The sequence below is a fragment of the Penicillium vulpinum genome (assembly GCF_028829585.1).
Source record: "Penicillium vulpinum strain IBT 29486 chromosome Unknown utg000003l_segment0_segment0, whole genome shotgun sequence".
Taxonomy (NCBI): domain Eukaryota; kingdom Fungi; phylum Ascomycota; class Eurotiomycetes; order Eurotiales; family Aspergillaceae; genus Penicillium; species Penicillium vulpinum.
Window position 1 is genome coordinate 6,643,040 of NW_026643243.1, and position 17,838 is coordinate 6,660,877.

At 46.4% G+C, this 17,838-nt stretch overlaps 9 protein-coding genes across 9 annotated transcripts; 6 read left to right on the plus strand and 3 right to left on the minus strand.

The window, feature by feature from the left end:
* Window positions 1-568: 568 nt before the first annotated feature.
* Window positions 569-2,521, minus strand: N7479_007546 (Zn(II)2Cys6 transcription factor; the record flags this gene model as incomplete). The annotated part of the gene is made up of 3 exons (XM_057255240.1): window positions 569-1,358; window positions 1,409-1,937; window positions 1,990-2,521. 3 exons carry the CDS (start codon window positions 2,519-2,521, stop codon window positions 569-571), a joined length of 1,851 nt encoding a protein of 616 aa, XP_057109102.1.
* A 2,722-nt stretch (window positions 2,522-5,243) lies between these two features.
* On the plus strand, window positions 5,244-6,537 carry N7479_007547 (NAD dependent epimerase/dehydratase; the record flags this gene model as incomplete). The annotated part of the gene is made up of 5 exons (XM_057255241.1): window positions 5,244-5,318; window positions 5,375-5,619; window positions 5,667-5,814; window positions 5,864-6,136; window positions 6,208-6,537. 5 exons carry the CDS (start codon window positions 5,244-5,246, stop codon window positions 6,535-6,537), a joined length of 1,071 nt encoding a protein of 356 aa, XP_057109103.1.
* Window positions 6,538-7,183: 646 nt separating this feature from the next.
* N7479_007548 (uncharacterized protein) lies at window positions 7,184-7,602 on the plus strand (the record flags this gene model as incomplete). The annotated part of the gene is made up of 4 exons (XM_057255242.1): window positions 7,184-7,216; window positions 7,271-7,288; window positions 7,351-7,465; window positions 7,520-7,602. 4 exons carry the CDS (start codon window positions 7,184-7,186, stop codon window positions 7,600-7,602), a joined length of 249 nt encoding a protein of 82 aa, XP_057109104.1.
* Window positions 7,603-8,113: 511 nt separating this feature from the next.
* On the minus strand, window positions 8,114-8,687 carry N7479_007549 (uncharacterized protein; the record flags this gene model as incomplete). The annotated part of the gene is made up of 2 exons (XM_057255243.1): window positions 8,114-8,504; window positions 8,569-8,687. 2 exons carry the CDS (start codon window positions 8,685-8,687, stop codon window positions 8,114-8,116), a joined length of 510 nt encoding a protein of 169 aa, XP_057109105.1.
* Window positions 8,688-10,758: 2,071 nt separating this feature from the next.
* Window positions 10,759-11,583, plus strand: midA (putative cell wall protein; the record flags this gene model as incomplete). The annotated part of the gene is made up of 1 exon (XM_057255244.1): window positions 10,759-11,583. The coding sequence occupies one exon, from the start codon at window positions 10,759-10,761 to the stop codon at window positions 11,581-11,583; it is 825 nt and encodes a 274-aa protein (XP_057109106.1).
* A 1,110-nt stretch (window positions 11,584-12,693) lies between these two features.
* N7479_007551 (uncharacterized protein) lies at window positions 12,694-13,731 on the minus strand (the record flags this gene model as incomplete). The annotated part of the gene is made up of 2 exons (XM_057255245.1): window positions 12,694-13,492; window positions 13,565-13,731. 2 exons carry the CDS (start codon window positions 13,729-13,731, stop codon window positions 12,694-12,696), a joined length of 966 nt encoding a protein of 321 aa, XP_057109107.1.
* Window positions 13,732-14,791: 1,060 nt separating this feature from the next.
* On the plus strand, window positions 14,792-15,034 carry N7479_007552 (uncharacterized protein; the record flags this gene model as incomplete). The annotated part of the gene is made up of 2 exons (XM_057255246.1): window positions 14,792-14,854; window positions 14,879-15,034. The coding sequence occupies 2 exons, from the start codon at window positions 14,792-14,794 to the stop codon at window positions 15,032-15,034; spliced, it is 219 nt and encodes a 72-aa protein (XP_057109108.1).
* A 182-nt stretch (window positions 15,035-15,216) lies between these two features.
* N7479_007553 (uncharacterized protein) lies at window positions 15,217-16,244 on the plus strand (the record flags this gene model as incomplete). The annotated part of the gene is made up of 2 exons (XM_057255247.1): window positions 15,217-15,945; window positions 16,002-16,244. 2 exons carry the CDS (start codon window positions 15,217-15,219, stop codon window positions 16,242-16,244), a joined length of 972 nt encoding a protein of 323 aa, XP_057109109.1.
* Window positions 16,245-16,666: 422 nt separating this feature from the next.
* On the plus strand, window positions 16,667-17,606 carry N7479_007554 (uncharacterized protein; the record flags this gene model as incomplete). The annotated part of the gene is made up of 2 exons (XM_057255248.1): window positions 16,667-17,282; window positions 17,392-17,606. The coding sequence occupies 2 exons, from the start codon at window positions 16,667-16,669 to the stop codon at window positions 17,604-17,606; spliced, it is 831 nt and encodes a 276-aa protein (XP_057109110.1).
* Window positions 17,607-17,838: the final 232 nt, after the last annotated feature.

Here is a 17,838-nt window from a genome sequence, read left to right on the forward strand (position 1 = left end):
TGATTACCTTTGAAGAATATGAAATCAAGCCTGTTGATACGCCTGCGTCCTCATTTTCGTTTTCCTTCTTCTCTTATATCTCTAGGTATTTTTTTTTCGGCGAGTTCGGACAAAAGAATACTTTCCTTCCTTGGATATCATCATCTTTCTCATTGTGTCTATTGTCTTCCTTGGCTTTTCTGCTTCCTTATAGTGGCATCTTGGTTTGACTTCATTTTCATTGTGATTTTCTTCTACTTACTTCATTCCTTTTGTTCCATCCCTCCTTGCCTTTTTCTCTCGTCTCAGTATACACTTTCTCGTCTCTTTTCCCTTGCTCTTCTTCTTTCCTTTAGGCCGAAGAGATGATATACCCGATTTTCCTATTTACAGACCATTGTTCTATACCGTCTCACTACAATCCTTACATATGTTGAAGTTCATAATGAAATACTGTGTATTCCGAGCAAAATGATTTTAAACAATGTGTTAACTGACAAATATATATAGATACCTAGGTGCAGGTAAAAATTAGTCACAAAGGTGATGGACACATGGACATACATATATCTCCATTGTTTCCCCTAAATTAAATGAACAACCAATCGAGGCGCGAATGATCCAGCTCCTCAATCCAGTCAAACTCAGGATCGTAATCATTATCATCATAGCCCTGCTCACGGCGCTTGAGATCTTGCTTTTGCCACATGAGACGCAGGACCCACGCAGCATTGCGGACATTAACACTTGTCAGGGCCTCATAGAGCGAGCCGAGCTTTTCAACTATGATACCCCGCTGCGAAGGGCGACACTCCGCGCCAGCGATGAAGGTGGGCCAGATGAGGCATTTGAAGTGGTCGTCTGAAGGGGGGATGAGGCAGATTTGTGTGATGAGGTTTGTGGCGATGAGTCTGTGGTCGACCGGAAGGCCGACATCTGTCCAGGGTGGCGAGAAGCCTTTTCTGTGGCGTGAGAGGACACGGCTTGTATATAGGTAGACGGCGTCTTGGTAGGATGTTGCGAGTGCGAGGCGGTAGGTTAAGTTTGGGATGAAGAAGACCTTTTGCATTTCTTGACTCCAGGCTATTGGGTCGAAGTTGCGGATTCCTTGGAGGAGGTTTGCGAATGAGTCTAGGGTGAGAGACTGGCTGTGTTGCATTGGGCTTGAGAGCACTGTTGGTTGGGGGGTTACGGAGGCGACTTCGGAATCTGGGTACCAGAGGACGTGGACGAAGAAAATCACTTCTAGGAGATAGGCGGGACATCCGACCCAAGAGTTTTCTTCGAGGCGTTTGAAGATCGCCGGGTCCATGGATGAGGAGTAGACGGGCCTTGAGAGCGCGCCTGGGCGAGCTAGCGTTGATCCCATGATTTCCATTCTGTATGGTCAGCAAGAACTTATCGCTACACGCAGACCCGAGAATCTTACATTAAGCACCCGTCAAGGGCAAACGCGTCCAGGTCGTCGAGAATTCCTTGTCCCGGTCCATTTTCAGGTCGGTCCTTGAGAAGCTTCTTCGCGCCTTCGATGTGATAACTCCATGCCCCGCTGCCGGATTCAAATATGTCTAGGAAGGCAAGCAAGACAATAGCAGCTATCGTCCTGCCGTCCTTCTGCATCGCCGGGTTATTGAGATCCATAGACAATTGGCGAAGGGCGCGCTGCTTGTACTCCAAGAAATGATGATATGCCTGCGAGGTTGGTTTTCGAGAACTCGCCGGCGCAACAATATCTTCAATTTCCTCTACTGACAAGTTCGAATCCGCCATCGATAAGTTGCCGGGTGACCATGGTAGGAGAGACGAGTCGGATTCTGATACAAGGGAGTAATGAAGAGCTCCAAGAGCAGTGATGCTGCTAACAAGAACTGGAGAATGGTTGACGAGCGCAGTGAGATCTCGGAAGGGATTTTTGTGTTGGGAGTAAAGGGCGAAATCGTTAACCATATATTGATTGTCTTACGAGTAATTGTCAGTAGAGCCACAGATAATGCATTAGGGAAGACTTACAGTGATGTACGTAGTACCTTGAGAACTGGCTGAGATCCTTGAGCAGAGGATCTACCAGTCCCCATGGCGTTGGAATATAGTCGACGGGAGTGTTCCGAGGAACATGAACAACTGCAGTATTCTGTTCCTCGGTCGAATTGACCCCTAAATCTGCTGTTTCTTTCCCAAATGATGAATTCTCTGCCTCAAAAGCCCATCCCTCGGTCTCTGGACTAGGTTGATTCCCAGAGCTGTGTGATTCGGCATCGGATGAGGATTCGGTGACAGAGAAAAAGCCGAATCCGCTGCTCGTCGCAGTCGAATTACATGTCCTGGTAGCTGGCTGACGCTTTGACTTGCTAGGCGGTATTTCCACGTCATCAAAGCTGCGGCCCATCATCTTTCCTCGACTAGCCACACCACCCTTGACCCAGACAAGCGGTTTCTGGTACCCCAGACATTCTTTCCCCGCATCTCGACACTTCCGACAGGTGGGTTTGCCATTGTCGCAGATGATGCGACGTCGTCGACAGGTATAGCAGCCTTTGGTCATTCTCTGAACGTTGTGAAAAAACTGGACCTTCTTGATTGGATAGCGAAGAACTGAGCCACTGTGAATTTTGTTTAGCGCCACTCGCCATAGCCGGTTATGGTCAGGATTCAGAGGCAGGATGTTGACAAAGCCACTCAACAACCATTTCTAGCCGTTTACCTAGTGACTTTGGTGCCAAGGATTATCGTAAAAAGTTGCAAAACAAGTTATAAAGCTGTCATGCTCCACGAGCTGGGGATGATTCACAAAAGCTTCGATTTCGGGGTCCGCGGGGAGGATGACTAAGAAAATCTTCTGACGGTCGAGACCTCAACCTGTGACTTGCTCATTCCATATCAGCTGCACTTGGAATTCCGTTTCGAATATTAAAAGAACTGCAAGATGGTCTTACAGCTCTTGCTCCGAAGTGTGGAGGTAAGTGCTTTTGCTATCACCACTTCGATCTCCACTGAAATTCTTATATTTGATCTGACAATTGCCGGCTCCGGCGCAATATTTGTTCCTGGCGTTTATCGATATCTGCGTGAAGATTTATGAGAATATTATGATATCGATCTGCCTGTTGATCCCTGGTCGCAAGCTTTTGCAGAACTGCTTTTGCGTCTTGGAGCACTTTCATCAACTCTGCACCGACACCTTCTTGTCGATCCAGTTGAGCTTCCGGACTGGCTGTCTGCTAACAAATAGCGATTCCCAGTCGCATAAAGATTGCAGTTATAGTCCAGTGGTGCAGTAGAAGCATTTGGAAAATAATGGTTTGGTAACCTCAGACGGGTGTTCTCACTTATGTCCATGGCCGCCCAGAGAGTACGATGTAATTTTTGCCAGTCTAGATCTGGCAACGGTCCCTGACCACAGAGAGCTTTAAATCAGGCCTGATAAATTCTTTGGTAGATATATGCCGAAAGGGCCTCGAATGTGGAAACCCACCTCAGCCCCGAGTGTTGAATGGAAGATTGGGAGAAGTGCAATTCCTGCAGCTGGCAATTTTTGCGCCGGCAATCGGCCTGACAGACTGGGTGATGCGATAGGTCATAACTTCTTGCTACAATGGGCCTTCCACGGCTCCGGTCTAGCTCCTAGTTGACTGACTTCTGTAGCTTGTGTGACTAGGTTGCACTATAAACGACCAGTCAAATGTGAGTAATAGTCGAGCAGACAGGATACAGCCTTCTTTAGGCTTTCAACTGGAAGAAGACTGTCCTGGGGGTAATGATTCGGGTTTTTATAGATAAACCTTGGGAAGATAACTTCAATGACTGATAAGGCTGAGATAGTGAAGTCCAATGGGCCGAAGCTAAACGGTGATTCGATTGTCGCGACTGTTGCCTCATTTGTGCAGTAAAGCGTGTGCCGCATAGTCACGCGAACTCGATCGGACACCATAGCTAGGATTAGACAGCTGGAAAAGAGGTGGGAACAGCGCGATAATCAGGAAACGCAAATACATAGTGGAGCTGACAAGCACTAAAGGGGGATATTTATTGATATGCTGTCAATTTACTATAAACAACATTGGAAACTAGCCTAACAATCACGGTCTCTCTTTTTGTCTGTGCATTCAAAGCGAAAATAAGGGGCTTTAAATTTGAGATTTATTTCACAGCATAGTATGTCAAAGAAGTCAAAACAAGAGGCAAAGAGGATCAGTAGTTAACTTCCCACATTTCGAACAAAGAACTCCTATATTTTTAGCTAGGCCTCTTTACCACATCCATCCACGGATGTATCCTTCCAAGAGTGACCTAAGACCTGAGTGGTAGAAATCGTCCTGCAAAGGTAAATGAAGCTTGTGAGATCCAAGACATATCAAACTTTCAAGCTATTTGTATCAACAGTCAATGGAATTCCATCAACGTTGCCTATCTCTGGCACTACCCCCATACAGACACTTACAGACACTTGAACTAGTAAAATATAACATGTAGTGCATGCGATTGAAACATTTGCACCTGAGTACATGTTGTTCATCAAACCTACAATAGTAACCTAAATTTGTTAGGAGCTATATTGTCACAATCTTGACTAACCTTGGAAAGATTTAATAGTTTTTGAGCTACAATAGCCCATACATTCAGAAAACGCGAATACATCTATTTCAGTACCTAGGTATGCATTCGAACTCAAGTTGACAGTTAACAATGATTTTCATCTACTCTGTACAGGGTCTACCTAACTATTCATTATGTTGGGGCAGGGTGATCCGTGTGAACCACTCAGCGGCCAGATGACCCACTTGAAGCTTGAAGAAGCATCGCCACTAAATTCACATACAACATTCCACATCTGAAGGGAAGACACGGCCGTCGAGGAACTTGTCTTTAGAATCTGAACATGAATTATACAAACTAACTGGGTCTCCCCCTTGCAACTTTCCCACAGCTCAAGTTAACTAAGAATCTTAGAAATCCTAGAACATGAGTAGATATGTTTCTTCAACTTCTCCAGAGAGAAAGTACCTAATTTCCTCTTTCGGGATTTTTCCGAATGACTAAGTAATTCTTCTACAGCATACAAACATCCATGGATACCATATATGTAGTACTCACTATTTCCAAAGTAGGAAATGCCGACTGAACGCCGACTGAATGCCGAGTATTCCGACGTCGATGATGTCTTAAGTGGACCTACCTTATATATATTATGACATGCCCCACGTTACCTTGCTGAACCTCTGCAATATTTAATCTGCTTTCTAACAATTCTTGGAGTCCATTGCATCATGTCTAGTCCACACGTCCTTCTGACAGGAGCTAATGGCTTCGTTGCATCCCATATTCTGTCCATCCTCATTGATGTAGGCTATTGTATGCCCATTTTACGCACAGAAGACGCAAGCTAAAACTTTCATAGAGAAAGTACAATGTCACTGCTACAGTACGGTCCCCGGCCAAAGCAGCGGACATAATCCGTGCGCATCCCGACTGGGAAGGCAAAATTGAATTTGCTATCATCGCAGACTTTACCACCCCGAAGCCGTTTGATGTTCTGTTCCAGAATACAAAGGTTCCATTCGACTACGTTATCCACACGGCATCACCAGTCAGTTTCCAGGTCACAGATATCCAGAAGGATATGATCGAGCCGGCAGAGCTAGGGTAGGTCTTTTCAAAACAGCTAAAAAGCACAATGTTGACAATTTTAGAACCCTGGAAATTATGAGATCTGCGCAGCACCATGGCGGAAGCCAGTTGAAACGGTTTGTCTTGCTCAGTAGTGCGGTCACTGTACTCAACTCCTTCGAGGATATGACCAAGGAAGGAAAGCCATATACCGAAAAGGACTGGAATCCAGTAAGTCTCTACCCCATAGTCTCTACCACGCGTCTCTCACACTCGATAGGTCACCGCCGAGCAAGCCATTGAGGCAAAAGACCCTGTCCTCGGATACAATGTGTCCAAGGTGCGATCTGAAGCAGCAGCATGGGAATTCATGAAATCGAATAGCACATCCTTCGACCTAGTTGTCATCAACCCTGACATTATTACGGGACCTATGATCCACCCAATCTCAGGGCCCAAATCTATCAATGAAACGAACCAAGTCGCGGTTGCAAACTTCATTAATGAAACCTATAAACAGGTTGAAGGGGTTACATTCCCTTTCTACCATTTTGTGAGTCCTGTCTATAACATGGATCGAGAGAGTTCATTGAAAAGAGGCTCAGCTGACCACTGATATGATAGGTGGACGTCCGTGACGTAGCCCGCAGCCATGTCGACGCGCTCACCAACTCCGCTGCCTCAAACCAGCGCATCCTTCTCATTGCAGACCTCTTCTCGCCACAGATGATCGCAAATGCGATTCGGAAAAATTTCCCTGCTCTTCAGAGTCGAGTGCCTGAGGGAACCCCTTCACAGCTATTGCCATCCGGTATCCATCCAACTGGTTGGGATATGGCCGTGAGTCTCGATATCTTGGCCAAGGGTACAGCCGAGGGTGAATGGAAATACAGGGATTTGGAAACCAGTATTGTTGATACCGTGCAGTCGATGATCGATCAAAACGTCGTCTAAGTGCGGTTTATACATACATAGGTATTTCCGCTTTTTACTAGTCGGTTGATATAAATGGTCATGCTGGTCTAGCCCTTGAATATACAGAGCTAAACAGCTAATAAAATCTCACCGTTGTCCACGATTGAATTACTGGATTAGTGTTAAAGTGGTGTTTAAAAATCAAGATCTAATTCATGGACCTGTTTGACAGGCCAGGGCCTAGGTTCCTATGATGATTATGTTATCTACCGGGCTTGGTTCTTGCGACTTATAGTCCAGGCAATAGGATCATGACTGGAAATCCAGAAAAATAGTTCAGTCGCCATGATCTGACCCATGCACGTACGCCACTCGCTATAGCCAGTTATCGCTAGGATATTAACAAAGCCATGCAACTATTTCTAGTCGTTTCAGTATCAACGTTAGTATCAAGAAATATCTTAAAAAGCGGTAAAACAAATTATAAAACCGTTATACTGTACGAGCTAGGGATAATTCACAAAAGCTTCGATCGGGGTCCCGAGGTCTGCGGGGAGGATGACTAAGAAAATCTTCTGACGATCGAGATCCTAGGATTGTCCAGTCTTCTTCCTCAACCTATAACTTGGTCATTCCATATCAGCTGCACTTGGAATTCCATATCGGATATTAGAAGAACCGCAAGATGGTTTTAAATATCTTGCTCCGAAGTGTGGAGGTAAGTGCTTTTGCTATCGCCACTCCGATCTTCACTAACATTCTTCTATCTTAGGTCTGGCTCACCGTTCGAGTACGTTCTTCCGGCATTGACATGCTTATGCTTGAATTTGCATTCTGATATCATCTATACAGCTCCTTCGAAGTCCAATCTTCCATCGTATGGTGGGCCGAGTTCACCAGAAAGTTCAACACGTCAGGTACGGGGTGCCTCCGGAGGAGCAGGGCGGCACCAAACTCGAGAGACAAGGTATGCTGCGAACCAAAATTTGGTGAAATAGTGTGTCTGACCTGCTCCGATTAGATTTCGAGTATAAAAAATTCCTTAATCATTTCAAGGAAGAGCTGAAGGACCAGATAAAGGGAAATACGCGGAACAAATATTAATACCCTGGCGCTTGTTTGATAAGGAAACTGATGATACCCACATTTAATATGACATAGTACATGCCGTTCTTTTTTTCACCTTTCGCAAAACTGGACTTTCGCTTCCTGTCATTATTTTGGCGCTTGTGTCAACACCGGGTATACAATGGGATACACTTTTGCACTCCCTGGGATGCATCCCTTGTTTCATCCGAAGAGTGAACTTGATTTGAATCATTGGCTTGCCCCTTCTACTATTCCCAGTTGTATATATATGCCGTCAGGCTGGGATCCAATAACTGGGGCATATATACCAAGTTTCGTGCTTACTATTCGGGCACACAATCAAGATCTGCTGAATTGCGATATTTACATTAAGAATATGCGAACAGAAAGAGTCCACTTGAGATGAATTCTATTTCTAGTCTAACCTAACTTTCTAACCTGGCTTCTAAATACCAAAACAAGCCGATCATACTGAAGCCGAACCCTTCCTCGGTCTTTACATTATTTTCCGGTGAAACATATCCGGTCATTCCCACACAAATTGAAATAGGGACGTCTCAACCGAATCATCCAATTCAGCCACAACACTTTGATGGACAATTTCTCTGGCAGGTCTCCAAAAGATCTTCTGCATCTCCCGGGGGTTGGTCTGCATGAACATGACCTCGATCACCTTCGTCTTTGCATCACCCAGGCTCTGACTCTGCTCTCGCTCCTCTTTCTTTTCAATGTTGGCTAATGCAACGAAACTACGTCTAAAACAGTGATAAGTGTTTATCCATTCTAGCTGGTTTTCGTTGCCGAAGAGCGTCACAGAGAGCATCTTTTCAATGAACTCCCAATAATCTTTGTTGTCGCACCCGTAGAAGTCATTAGCCCTAGAGTTCCTGAGGTTCCTGATTATTGTATCGGATAGACTAGTGCACGTTAGTACTCGTTGCAAGCTTAGGTGAGGTGTGTATGGTTTGGGGTGGTACTTACTGGACAACAACATGTGTAATATCTGTGAGATCGTAATCCTTGTATTTCTCTTCGCATTTGACACTGAAGCCAGGAAGCGAGGTTGTGATGGTCTCAGGATAAGAGCGTGTCTCTGCCATGTTTTCTTTTGTAAGGCTTGAGGTGTTGGGAGGTAGTTGTCGAGGGCTTGATCGAGTAAGCTGAGTGCTGAACGCTGAAGGTGTTGTAGATATGCTTAATGAAACTGGGTATTATAGAAGTTGTATGCAAGGCTGTTGAAGACGAATTGAGATGTCAGACAGGAAGAAAAGGAATACATTTATATTAGCACGACCGAGGAACAAAAGGAAAGGACAAAGAGAGACTTTCATCTCAATTGGCGAAAACGATCCCGAGAAGCAGAGACTCAATTCTTGGGATAATGAATAAAGAAACCAAAGGTCTTGAAACAAACAAAGTCCAATATTCCTTCCTCATTGAATGGCTATTATGGGTGATTTGCCCTTTGTCTCCCTTGGAAGGAATCAAAGCTTCCACTTACTTTGACCGCAAAGTAAGATCCAGGAGGTCTCTGCTAAACTTTCTATTTATGTGGTCTGTTAGAATTAGAGCCTCCGCTTCCATTATGTTACCTTTGTTATCGATACTTCAAAATAGGGAGATCAAACAGCTTTGTATCGATTGCCCCTCTTCCAGGGTGATATGCCAGCCGAGAGAACTGCCTTGCATCTACAATGTTTGATAGGGCACATGTATAGCGAATTGGCGGCGACCTTTGCTAATTTCACACAAAGGTGATGTTCCAAGGTCGGATATTCGAGCAATCTCAAGATTTCAAATACCCTTGACAAAGGCTAGACCATTATCTTACTGATCCAATAATAGTTAATACATAGTACTTATTAGTAAAGTTAGTACGGAGTACTCTGATCCTTATTAACATTAGAGCTGCCTAAATGCCGAGAACATGTGGGCGGATGTGACGGATAGAAGGAATGACTCAGTTCTTATACATTATGCTTGCATTGAATAGTCATAAATGGGAATACTTGATTGAGTCAATATTACTATACTCTGTATATTCGCATCATACTTACTCGGTAGATATGGAAATATTTGGGTTGACTGGTCTATTGACGTCTGTCGGGCATAGGGATCAATACATAGCCGCTTATCTTGCCGGGAGGCGAACAATGTTAGCCCCGGGGAACAAACAAAGGGCAAAAACCAAGGTATGAAGAGAGGTCTAGAATGCCTTCTCTGTATCCGTATAAAATGTAGTATTCCCGAAGTCTTCCCGAGGCTTGGAGGCCTTCAACCTGAACCACAGGTAAGCAGACCCTGGAACATCAAGATTCCAGAACAGGCGGAACACCCGAAACGTACCGTGTGCCAGCAGCACGCCACATGAACCAATTAGGGTTAGGGGGGCAAAAGGACTACAATTTTCAGGTCAATTCCGGCTGTGCCGGCCATTTTTTTGTATGGAAATAAGAGTCAAAAGGGGGTCAAGTACAGAGTACCCAAGGGGTTAAGTGTTACATGAAACAACATGGGAAATCCCTGCCACGTACATGTATTTTGCAGGAGAGGCTGTCAACCATACATTAGGCGACTTGAAGTACTAGGTCGCATTCATGCAAGATGTCATACGGCGGTTTTATGCCAATGCCAATAATGTGGAAGATCAGAGGCAGATCATGGGAGTGCTAAAAATATGGAGCGGGAAGCGAGGGGTACGTCGTCACACGGGGTTCAGCCCACATGTTCAGAGTTTTCTCAGATTTCTAAGACTTTGTAGATATCTATTAGGATATAGACTTATTAACTCAACACTCTCTCTTTTATATATAATATAAGAATCTCTTATATATAATCTATGTACTGTTATATTAAAAGATAATCTAAAATAACAGTAAAACCAGGTCAAACGTTCAGGCGACCCAGACTTAACGTGTTTTCTATTAAAGTGTCAGCCAATCAGAATGTCAAATGGCTCAGCGCTTGGATTTTAGTCTGAGACTAGTTAGTGTTAATTAGTCCCAATTAGGAATGGTGCTTTTCAGAGTTCGGAGCAACAGCCCAAATGGCTTTTTCTCGCTTTGACTCCTTTTTTCGCCTTTGCATTCTGCTTATTTGTCTCTCTTTATTCATGACTTCCGGTCAAAATTCTCTCGTTACCTATCCTCACATTCGTTCACATTCGTTATCATGCGTATCTCCAGCCTCTCGCTTTTCATCCAGGCTCTACTGTTGACTGCGGTCGCAGCTCAGAGTGCTGGTATCGCCAACACCAATACTGTGCAGGAAGTCACAAGTGAAACCACCTCGTCTTCCTCCTCAGTGCCTGAAACCACATCGACAACTTCATCAATTCCCACAACCTCCCAAGAAACTACTTCTGAGCAAACAACTCCCACTCCCAAGCCTACCACTTCGACTTCTTCCACCTCCTCCGCCGAGCGTACCACTCAACCTACCGTTTCCGAACCTACCACCTCAGCAGAGTCCTCCGTCTCCTCCACCACTGTCCCAGAGGCTATCGCCCCTTCAACCACCTCCAAGACCGAGCCCACCTCCGCGGCAAATACCGATGGCGATAGTACCACTTCATCCAAGAGCACCACTACCACCCAGACTCCGATCGTGAAGACCATCACCTCCTACGCGACCAGCGATGGATCCACCATCGCTAACGTGATGACCACTACCTCCACCCCGACTAGCTCCCCCTCTCTTAACGGCGACAAGGGCTCTGGCTCCAGTGGTATCTCTGCTTCGGACAAGAAGATCATCATTGGTGTTGTGGTGGGTGTTGGTGGTGCCATCCTTATCGGTGCCATCGCTTTGGTCTTCTGGAGAATTCACAAGAAGCGTGCTGAGCAATACGGCGACGAGGATGATCTGATGGGCGGCACCGCGGTGGGTTCCGGTCCTCGTGAGAAGGCTCCTAGCCCGTCCGGCAACACCCCCTTCAAGAACACACTAGACCAGTACCACAACCCTGGTCCGGTCAACGCGGCGTCTAACTTCTAGGCATAATGCGTTGACTCGACATTTGTCGAAGTGTAAATCTTGTACGATCTTCATGCTTTTTCTCAGGCGCTATGGATAGGATGTGCGGGTCACGGTTGCGTTTTTATTCGGTTGCAAAATTGCTTTTTTTTCCCGGGCGTTTTCACGCCCAGCCTCTCCCTTCGTCATAGGTTGATTATCTGCGCATTCATTTGAGCGTTTTTTTTTTGCTGGCAACCACCACATTCCTTTTCTCGCAATCGCGACTTGCGACTCCTGCGCGACTGTCAAAAAAATACGGCACTACTTTTCGGTTATGCCTGTTGTCCTTTTTGATTCCCCGTATCTAGGCGTTTAGCTTAGGGTTCTCCTGTGGCGAACTCCATTATGTCTTGACCAATATTCAATTCTTGTACCTTTCGCAGCATCAGACGTCACAGATTGTATAGTGTTGGTAGACGCGTGCTGCAAAGGCTCCTTTTATCTTGATCTATTTCGATCCGTATGCATTTAATTCAAGGCAAATGAATCCAATCAGCGAAACAATCCATAATATTACATACATATGATACATCTATTAGACTAAGATCGACATTATCGGGATCTCGATCTGTACCCACGTGGATTGATTCACGTGATGCATTCCAGCCCTTAAGAGATGGATCACCGAGCATCTTTCACCTACCGGTCGTTCACTCAGCACTCTTGAATGTTGTTCCTCAACGAAGGGCAGACGTTATCAATGCCGCAGTCGACCTTGATCTTCCAGCTAGGAGCAAATCTATATTGTATCTAATCAGCTTGGTTCGTCGTGTAGATTGTATAGGAAATGTTCTGATGATACGGCTTTATTCTAGGTTCGCATCGGTCTCATATCACAACGATATATATATCTGTAAAACCAACAACCTAGATAACATTAAAAAAGATTCTTCGTTCACTACGTCTAAGAGTTGTACAATATGATGGATACTACTGGTCTAGAGAACTAGAAGAGTGTATAGACTAGATACAATTAGAGAAACGAGCAGATGATATCAAGATGTAAAAGGGAGTTAGGAGCGAAGAAAGAAAGAAAAAGGAATTGAAGGAAAACAAGATAACAGCAAGTACAGTATGTGCAGTATGGGCCTATGCTGTGCTGGCAGAGCGCCAATCACGGACACTTGCGTAGCTACCAACATCCCCAGCAGTAGCACGTGCGGTTTTACTGGTGGAAATAGTTTGGGAATCGAAATCAAAGCAGTCCGTCTGTCCGTCCTCGGTACAGAATGCGTACAGGACCTTCGAGCCCATATCACAGAAGGCAGCCTCGCCAGTATGCGCAAAGTCAGGTCCCATGGATGTATCCGACTCACACAGTCTCTTAGCTGAATGAGACTTGGAGTCACTAATGACCAGCTCAGATGCCGCCCACGCAGGGCGGGTCGAGGCTTGACGAGCCCGCATAGGGCCACTGCGCTTCTTCTTTACGGTATAATTGATGGAATTGGGGTCATCCTCCTCACGCAATCCAAAGTTGATATCGTTGCAAATTCTCTGGGGGTCTGTATCATGTTCATCCTGCTCGTCCTTAGAGAAGGCAGGCCAGCGGACCTGGAATCCAGTCTTAGGCTGATCCCCGTCTTTATCAATCCAGAAGCACTTGGGCTGGTAGTCTTCGTTGCTGTTGGGATACATGTGGCTCTCAAACCACGTACCACCACATGCCTCGCCGTAGTCGCCCGACACGGCATATTTGTTGCCGCCGCGGTCATCGCTCCACGTGGTGGTAACCCAAGCCACGCAGATGGCGTCGTCGTTAGCCGAGAACAGGGAGTATACACCTTGATTCTCGTGGTCGATCTTGACTTCACCCAGGTTTCCATTCCCAACGGAACCGGGATCGGCTTTCATACCAACAAAATCCCCGACCTCGTTCCACACTCGTCTGGTTCTGGTTGTTAGCTTTGGGCTCTTCCGTTGCCGACGCTTCAAGAGTCGATATGATTGCTTGACTTACACGTCGGGGATGTCACCACCAGCATTTGTTGGCCCATTTGGGCCATCAAGAGCAACAGCAACCTTGATGGTCGAACCGGAGGTCTCACCCTCGCCGAAATTATCCATTCCAAACGAGACGATAGTCAGGATTCCAGAGATGACGCCAATGGCGTCGACGACAGACATCTTTGCGGATTGAAGCAGGCAGTTTAGATTTGAGGGCTGTTCTGGAGATGAAAGAGAGTCCTGTCTTGTGAGATTGACTGACTTTATATAGACAACTACAAGGTAATGATCGGGCTTTTGCTCCTTCATCCTCGGCAGGGGCTCACTATACTTGCCATAAGCACTACAAGGCTATCTACATCTATTCAAACTCGATCGACATCACTTCATCCGAAATGGTATTGCTGGGCCCATTTTGCCACTTCGGCCCCCCGTGCTAATGCAACATTTTGCTTTCTATCACCCGCAATTTGATAGCCTAGATCCTTCGTGGTTCTGGGAGAGGTATAGTATTTTGAACTTTGGTAGTCAAGGCATACCGCAGTGATATTAAAGCCCCCACGGTGGATCCAAAACATCCGCCTTCAGCCGGTATCCAAGATGCTCATGGTATTATCTTCCACGCGGGGGCAAGCTATTACGGCGAGGACTCCTTTCCCTATCTCTTGGATGTGCTGGTTTTGGTTGTTTTGTAATCGAGGAGCGTCTCTGAGACAACAATTGAGGGGGGGGGGCGCTGTCTACTTGTTGATGGTATAATTTGGTCTAATCAAAATCGTAGTATTAGGGTCAATAAACAAGACGAAGTTGCTGGAGCGGAGGTTTCCGATCCCGACACCCTACCAGGCGAATGCAATACATAGTTGGCGAGGATCATTACCAACTGGAGGCAATGAACATCTACTTTGTAGTTTTCTGGCCCTAATGGTTGGACTAAGAAGCACAGCCAGTGATAACCTCCCATTTAGTGTGAGCGCCGATTATTTGCGTCATACTGCATAGGCATGAAGGTGTACCTGGATTAACCAGGCACGCCTGGGGCCACTCTATAGATAGCATTAATCTACATCGTACGTTCTCTCCCCCTGCTTCACCCCCGGCTTTCCCCTGGATAAACAGTTAGATTTAGGTAATGAGGCGTTTCCTAGGCTTGTTGGCACCCCAGGTAAAGAGTAAGCGCCAAGAGATCGGCGCTTCAGCCCCAGGGCTGCCAAGCAATTCACTGTAACAACAATATGAGATGGCCCGCCAAACCATCGCCCCCAAACTAGCCAAGCAAGTTGGGGCCTCTAAGAAGAAAACAGTAAGTTAAGCACGTGGATTATAGGCTGGAGACTCCAACAAGAAACGCCCCAATCAAACAAGCAAGCCCCAAGAATTTGTCCACGATGGTTCCAATCAGCTCCAAGACGGACTACCCTTCGAACCCGAAGCCGCCCTTAAGCGGCCCCCATCAGCCAAGCATGCAAAGGATCACAAATGATGTCACAGAGCTGCCCAACTTAGCATTTATGCTCACTTTTTAGAGGGCATATGTCGACACAAAGAAATAGTATAATGAAGCCCCCTAACTGGCCAGGGATATAGTAATTTCTCTAATATCAGACCGGTCCCCCCCCGTCGTAAAATCATACCCAGCTCATTTTTACACATCCATCGAGAACAATGATCCACCTCAAACCATCCACGCTCGCCCTTGTCCTCTCTCTATTCTGTTCTTCCACCTTTGCAAAGGATGAGGAACTCTCCTCTAGCCTTGTAGGCTGCAATGAGGTCTCATGTCCCAAGGATGGTTCCGATGACCGCTGCCCAGTAGGAAACAATAACTTCCTTGGCATTGGACTATCCCGCATCCCCGATGTTCCCTCGTCTCTTGAGGGTTTCTCGCTCGTGAAAGGCGTCAACGTGTCTGCTGCGATGGCCGGCAAGGACAATGACAAGGCTACACGCCCTTTCAAGTCGGTCTACTACCTCGGCACACCCTCGGACGTAGAGACCAAGGACGTGTCCGGCTGTGTTGTCGTCTTCCTCGATGCTCCGTCCAAGAAATTCGATGGGCGGAAACTGGAAGGCAATAGCGCGAACAGAACCGATACCCGCGCTGCGAGCGGTACCTGTTCCGATATCATTGACAAGACATGCATCGAAAAACTTACGGAGAAGGCAACGAAATCAGCCGGAGATGCTGATGGAAATTTTTGCACGGCGCTTGAGCAAGAATTGAAGAAGACTTCTTTCAATGAGTGCGATGGATTCGCGGGTAATGGTAGTGGGTTCGGGAACTTCACTGTCAAGTCGCTCGATGATCTCGATGCGCTTGAGAAATCCTCGCCCTGCTGGCCTATTCGGCCCGAGTCTGATCATTTGATGGAGATTGCGAGTGTTACTACTCTGGTAAGTGGAATTCTATTGAGACCTAACATAAACAGTCGTTAATATATACTCTGCAGAAAAACTACTCAATGCAAGCTCTCCTTGACGAGGCCTATAAGATTACCCCGGTCCTCACTGTTTTCACTGGGAAGGGGAACAGCAGCCTTGTCAATGAAACTGCTTCTCAGCTGACATGTCTGAAAGTCGTCACTATAGATGACCCTCCTGCCGATAGTGGTAAGAATTCTGCGGTGGCTGTCAAGGCAAGCGGGTTTGCTGCTGGCATTGCGGTACTAGTTGGGATCTTTGCATTGTTGTAGATATTATATTGGATGAACTGTTTCAAATAGCTAAATTGGAAAGCGTATTCAGTGATGTTACTAAGTAGATTAGTGTTGGAATATCCGGGCTCCGTATTTGGAATAAAATCGTGGTATACATACTCCCGAGGCCCGTACTGCCACATGCATATGTACAATGCAAGGGGAAGAACGCGAACGCGCCAATTTCACGCGACTGTACAAAAGGACTTTCTCTCCACCTCTACAGGATAAACCATTTACCTTGATCACTCTCAGAATCACTCTCAGATCAGTACAATATACAATAGGTCGACCTAGAGAAAACAAACCAAACACCGAACCCCCAAGACCAGCAGGCCCACTGACGCAACCGACTTCCGCATCCGAACTACGGATACGCCAACCATCAGCAACTCCAATAATCCATTTACGCCTACACGATGTTCATAACACAATCCCCCCAGACACCCTTCCGCCAAACCCACTACGCCCCAATCCACTCCTCCCCCCTCAGCAAGCATAACACAACACCACCCGCATGGACCATGTCTCCGACGCGCAACATCCACAAAAGCGCGTCGCAAAGCACAACTCCAAATCTATTCTCCAATCCCCCACCAGCCTTCAACATCCAAACTGAGCCAATCACCCGCCACACGCAGAACCACCACTCCCCAATCCCAATGCACTTCAACGCGTCCGCCTCAGCCTCAACAACACCAACCTCATCAAACCCATTCCTCATGCCCACGCAAACACCCACTTCACCCTCCTCGCCCACCCGCCAAAAGCCAAGATACGAAGCGCGTTACGCGTCAAAAATCGCGAACCCGCTTCAGGGCGCGGCGGGTCTGGCACGCTCGAAAACGCGTAAGATGTTTCTTAATCGTGTGCGCCATGAGCGTGACGACGGACGTTTTGAGGCGCGTGGCGAGCAGATGATGCACATGGAGTATATTGCTGATCGGAGGCGGTGGGAAGAGAGTATGGCGAGGGATGGGGAGGGAGTTGTTGGGGTTTTTGAGGGAGAAGTGGATGAGGATGATATGCTTCCTGGTATGTTTGTTCCTTTGGTCCTTTTGGGTTGGGTTGGTGGATATGTGGATTGGAGATTGGATGGACTCTGCACGGTGTGACGGAATTTGCTGACTTTGGGGATGAGTAGATGATGCCGATGTGCTTCACGAGTTTATCTCCCAAGAGGAAGCCATTGAAATGGCACTCCGGGAGACTCAGAGCGCAATTCCTGAGAGAGTTCACCATTTGCGGAATGATGGACCTGGTGTTCAGTTTAGTGATGATGAATACGATGATATATTCATGGGATTGTCAGATCCTCGGGTAACCCAGTCGGAATCTCAAGATATGGACATGTCTTGAGCAGGTTACCGCTACATATTTAGTGTTCATTTCTTTTTCATTTCCTTTTTTTGCGAGGCATTGCATTAGGTGGCGTTTATGGTTTGATTTAAATTGGGCGAGATGGAAATCCGGACATGTACATAAAGTAAACAAGGGTATATCAACGTGGGTTGGACATATGTACAATACAGAGACGGAGGATATATGAGTGACAAGGGAAATAAGTAAGTCTTAGCATCAAGGCCGTTTC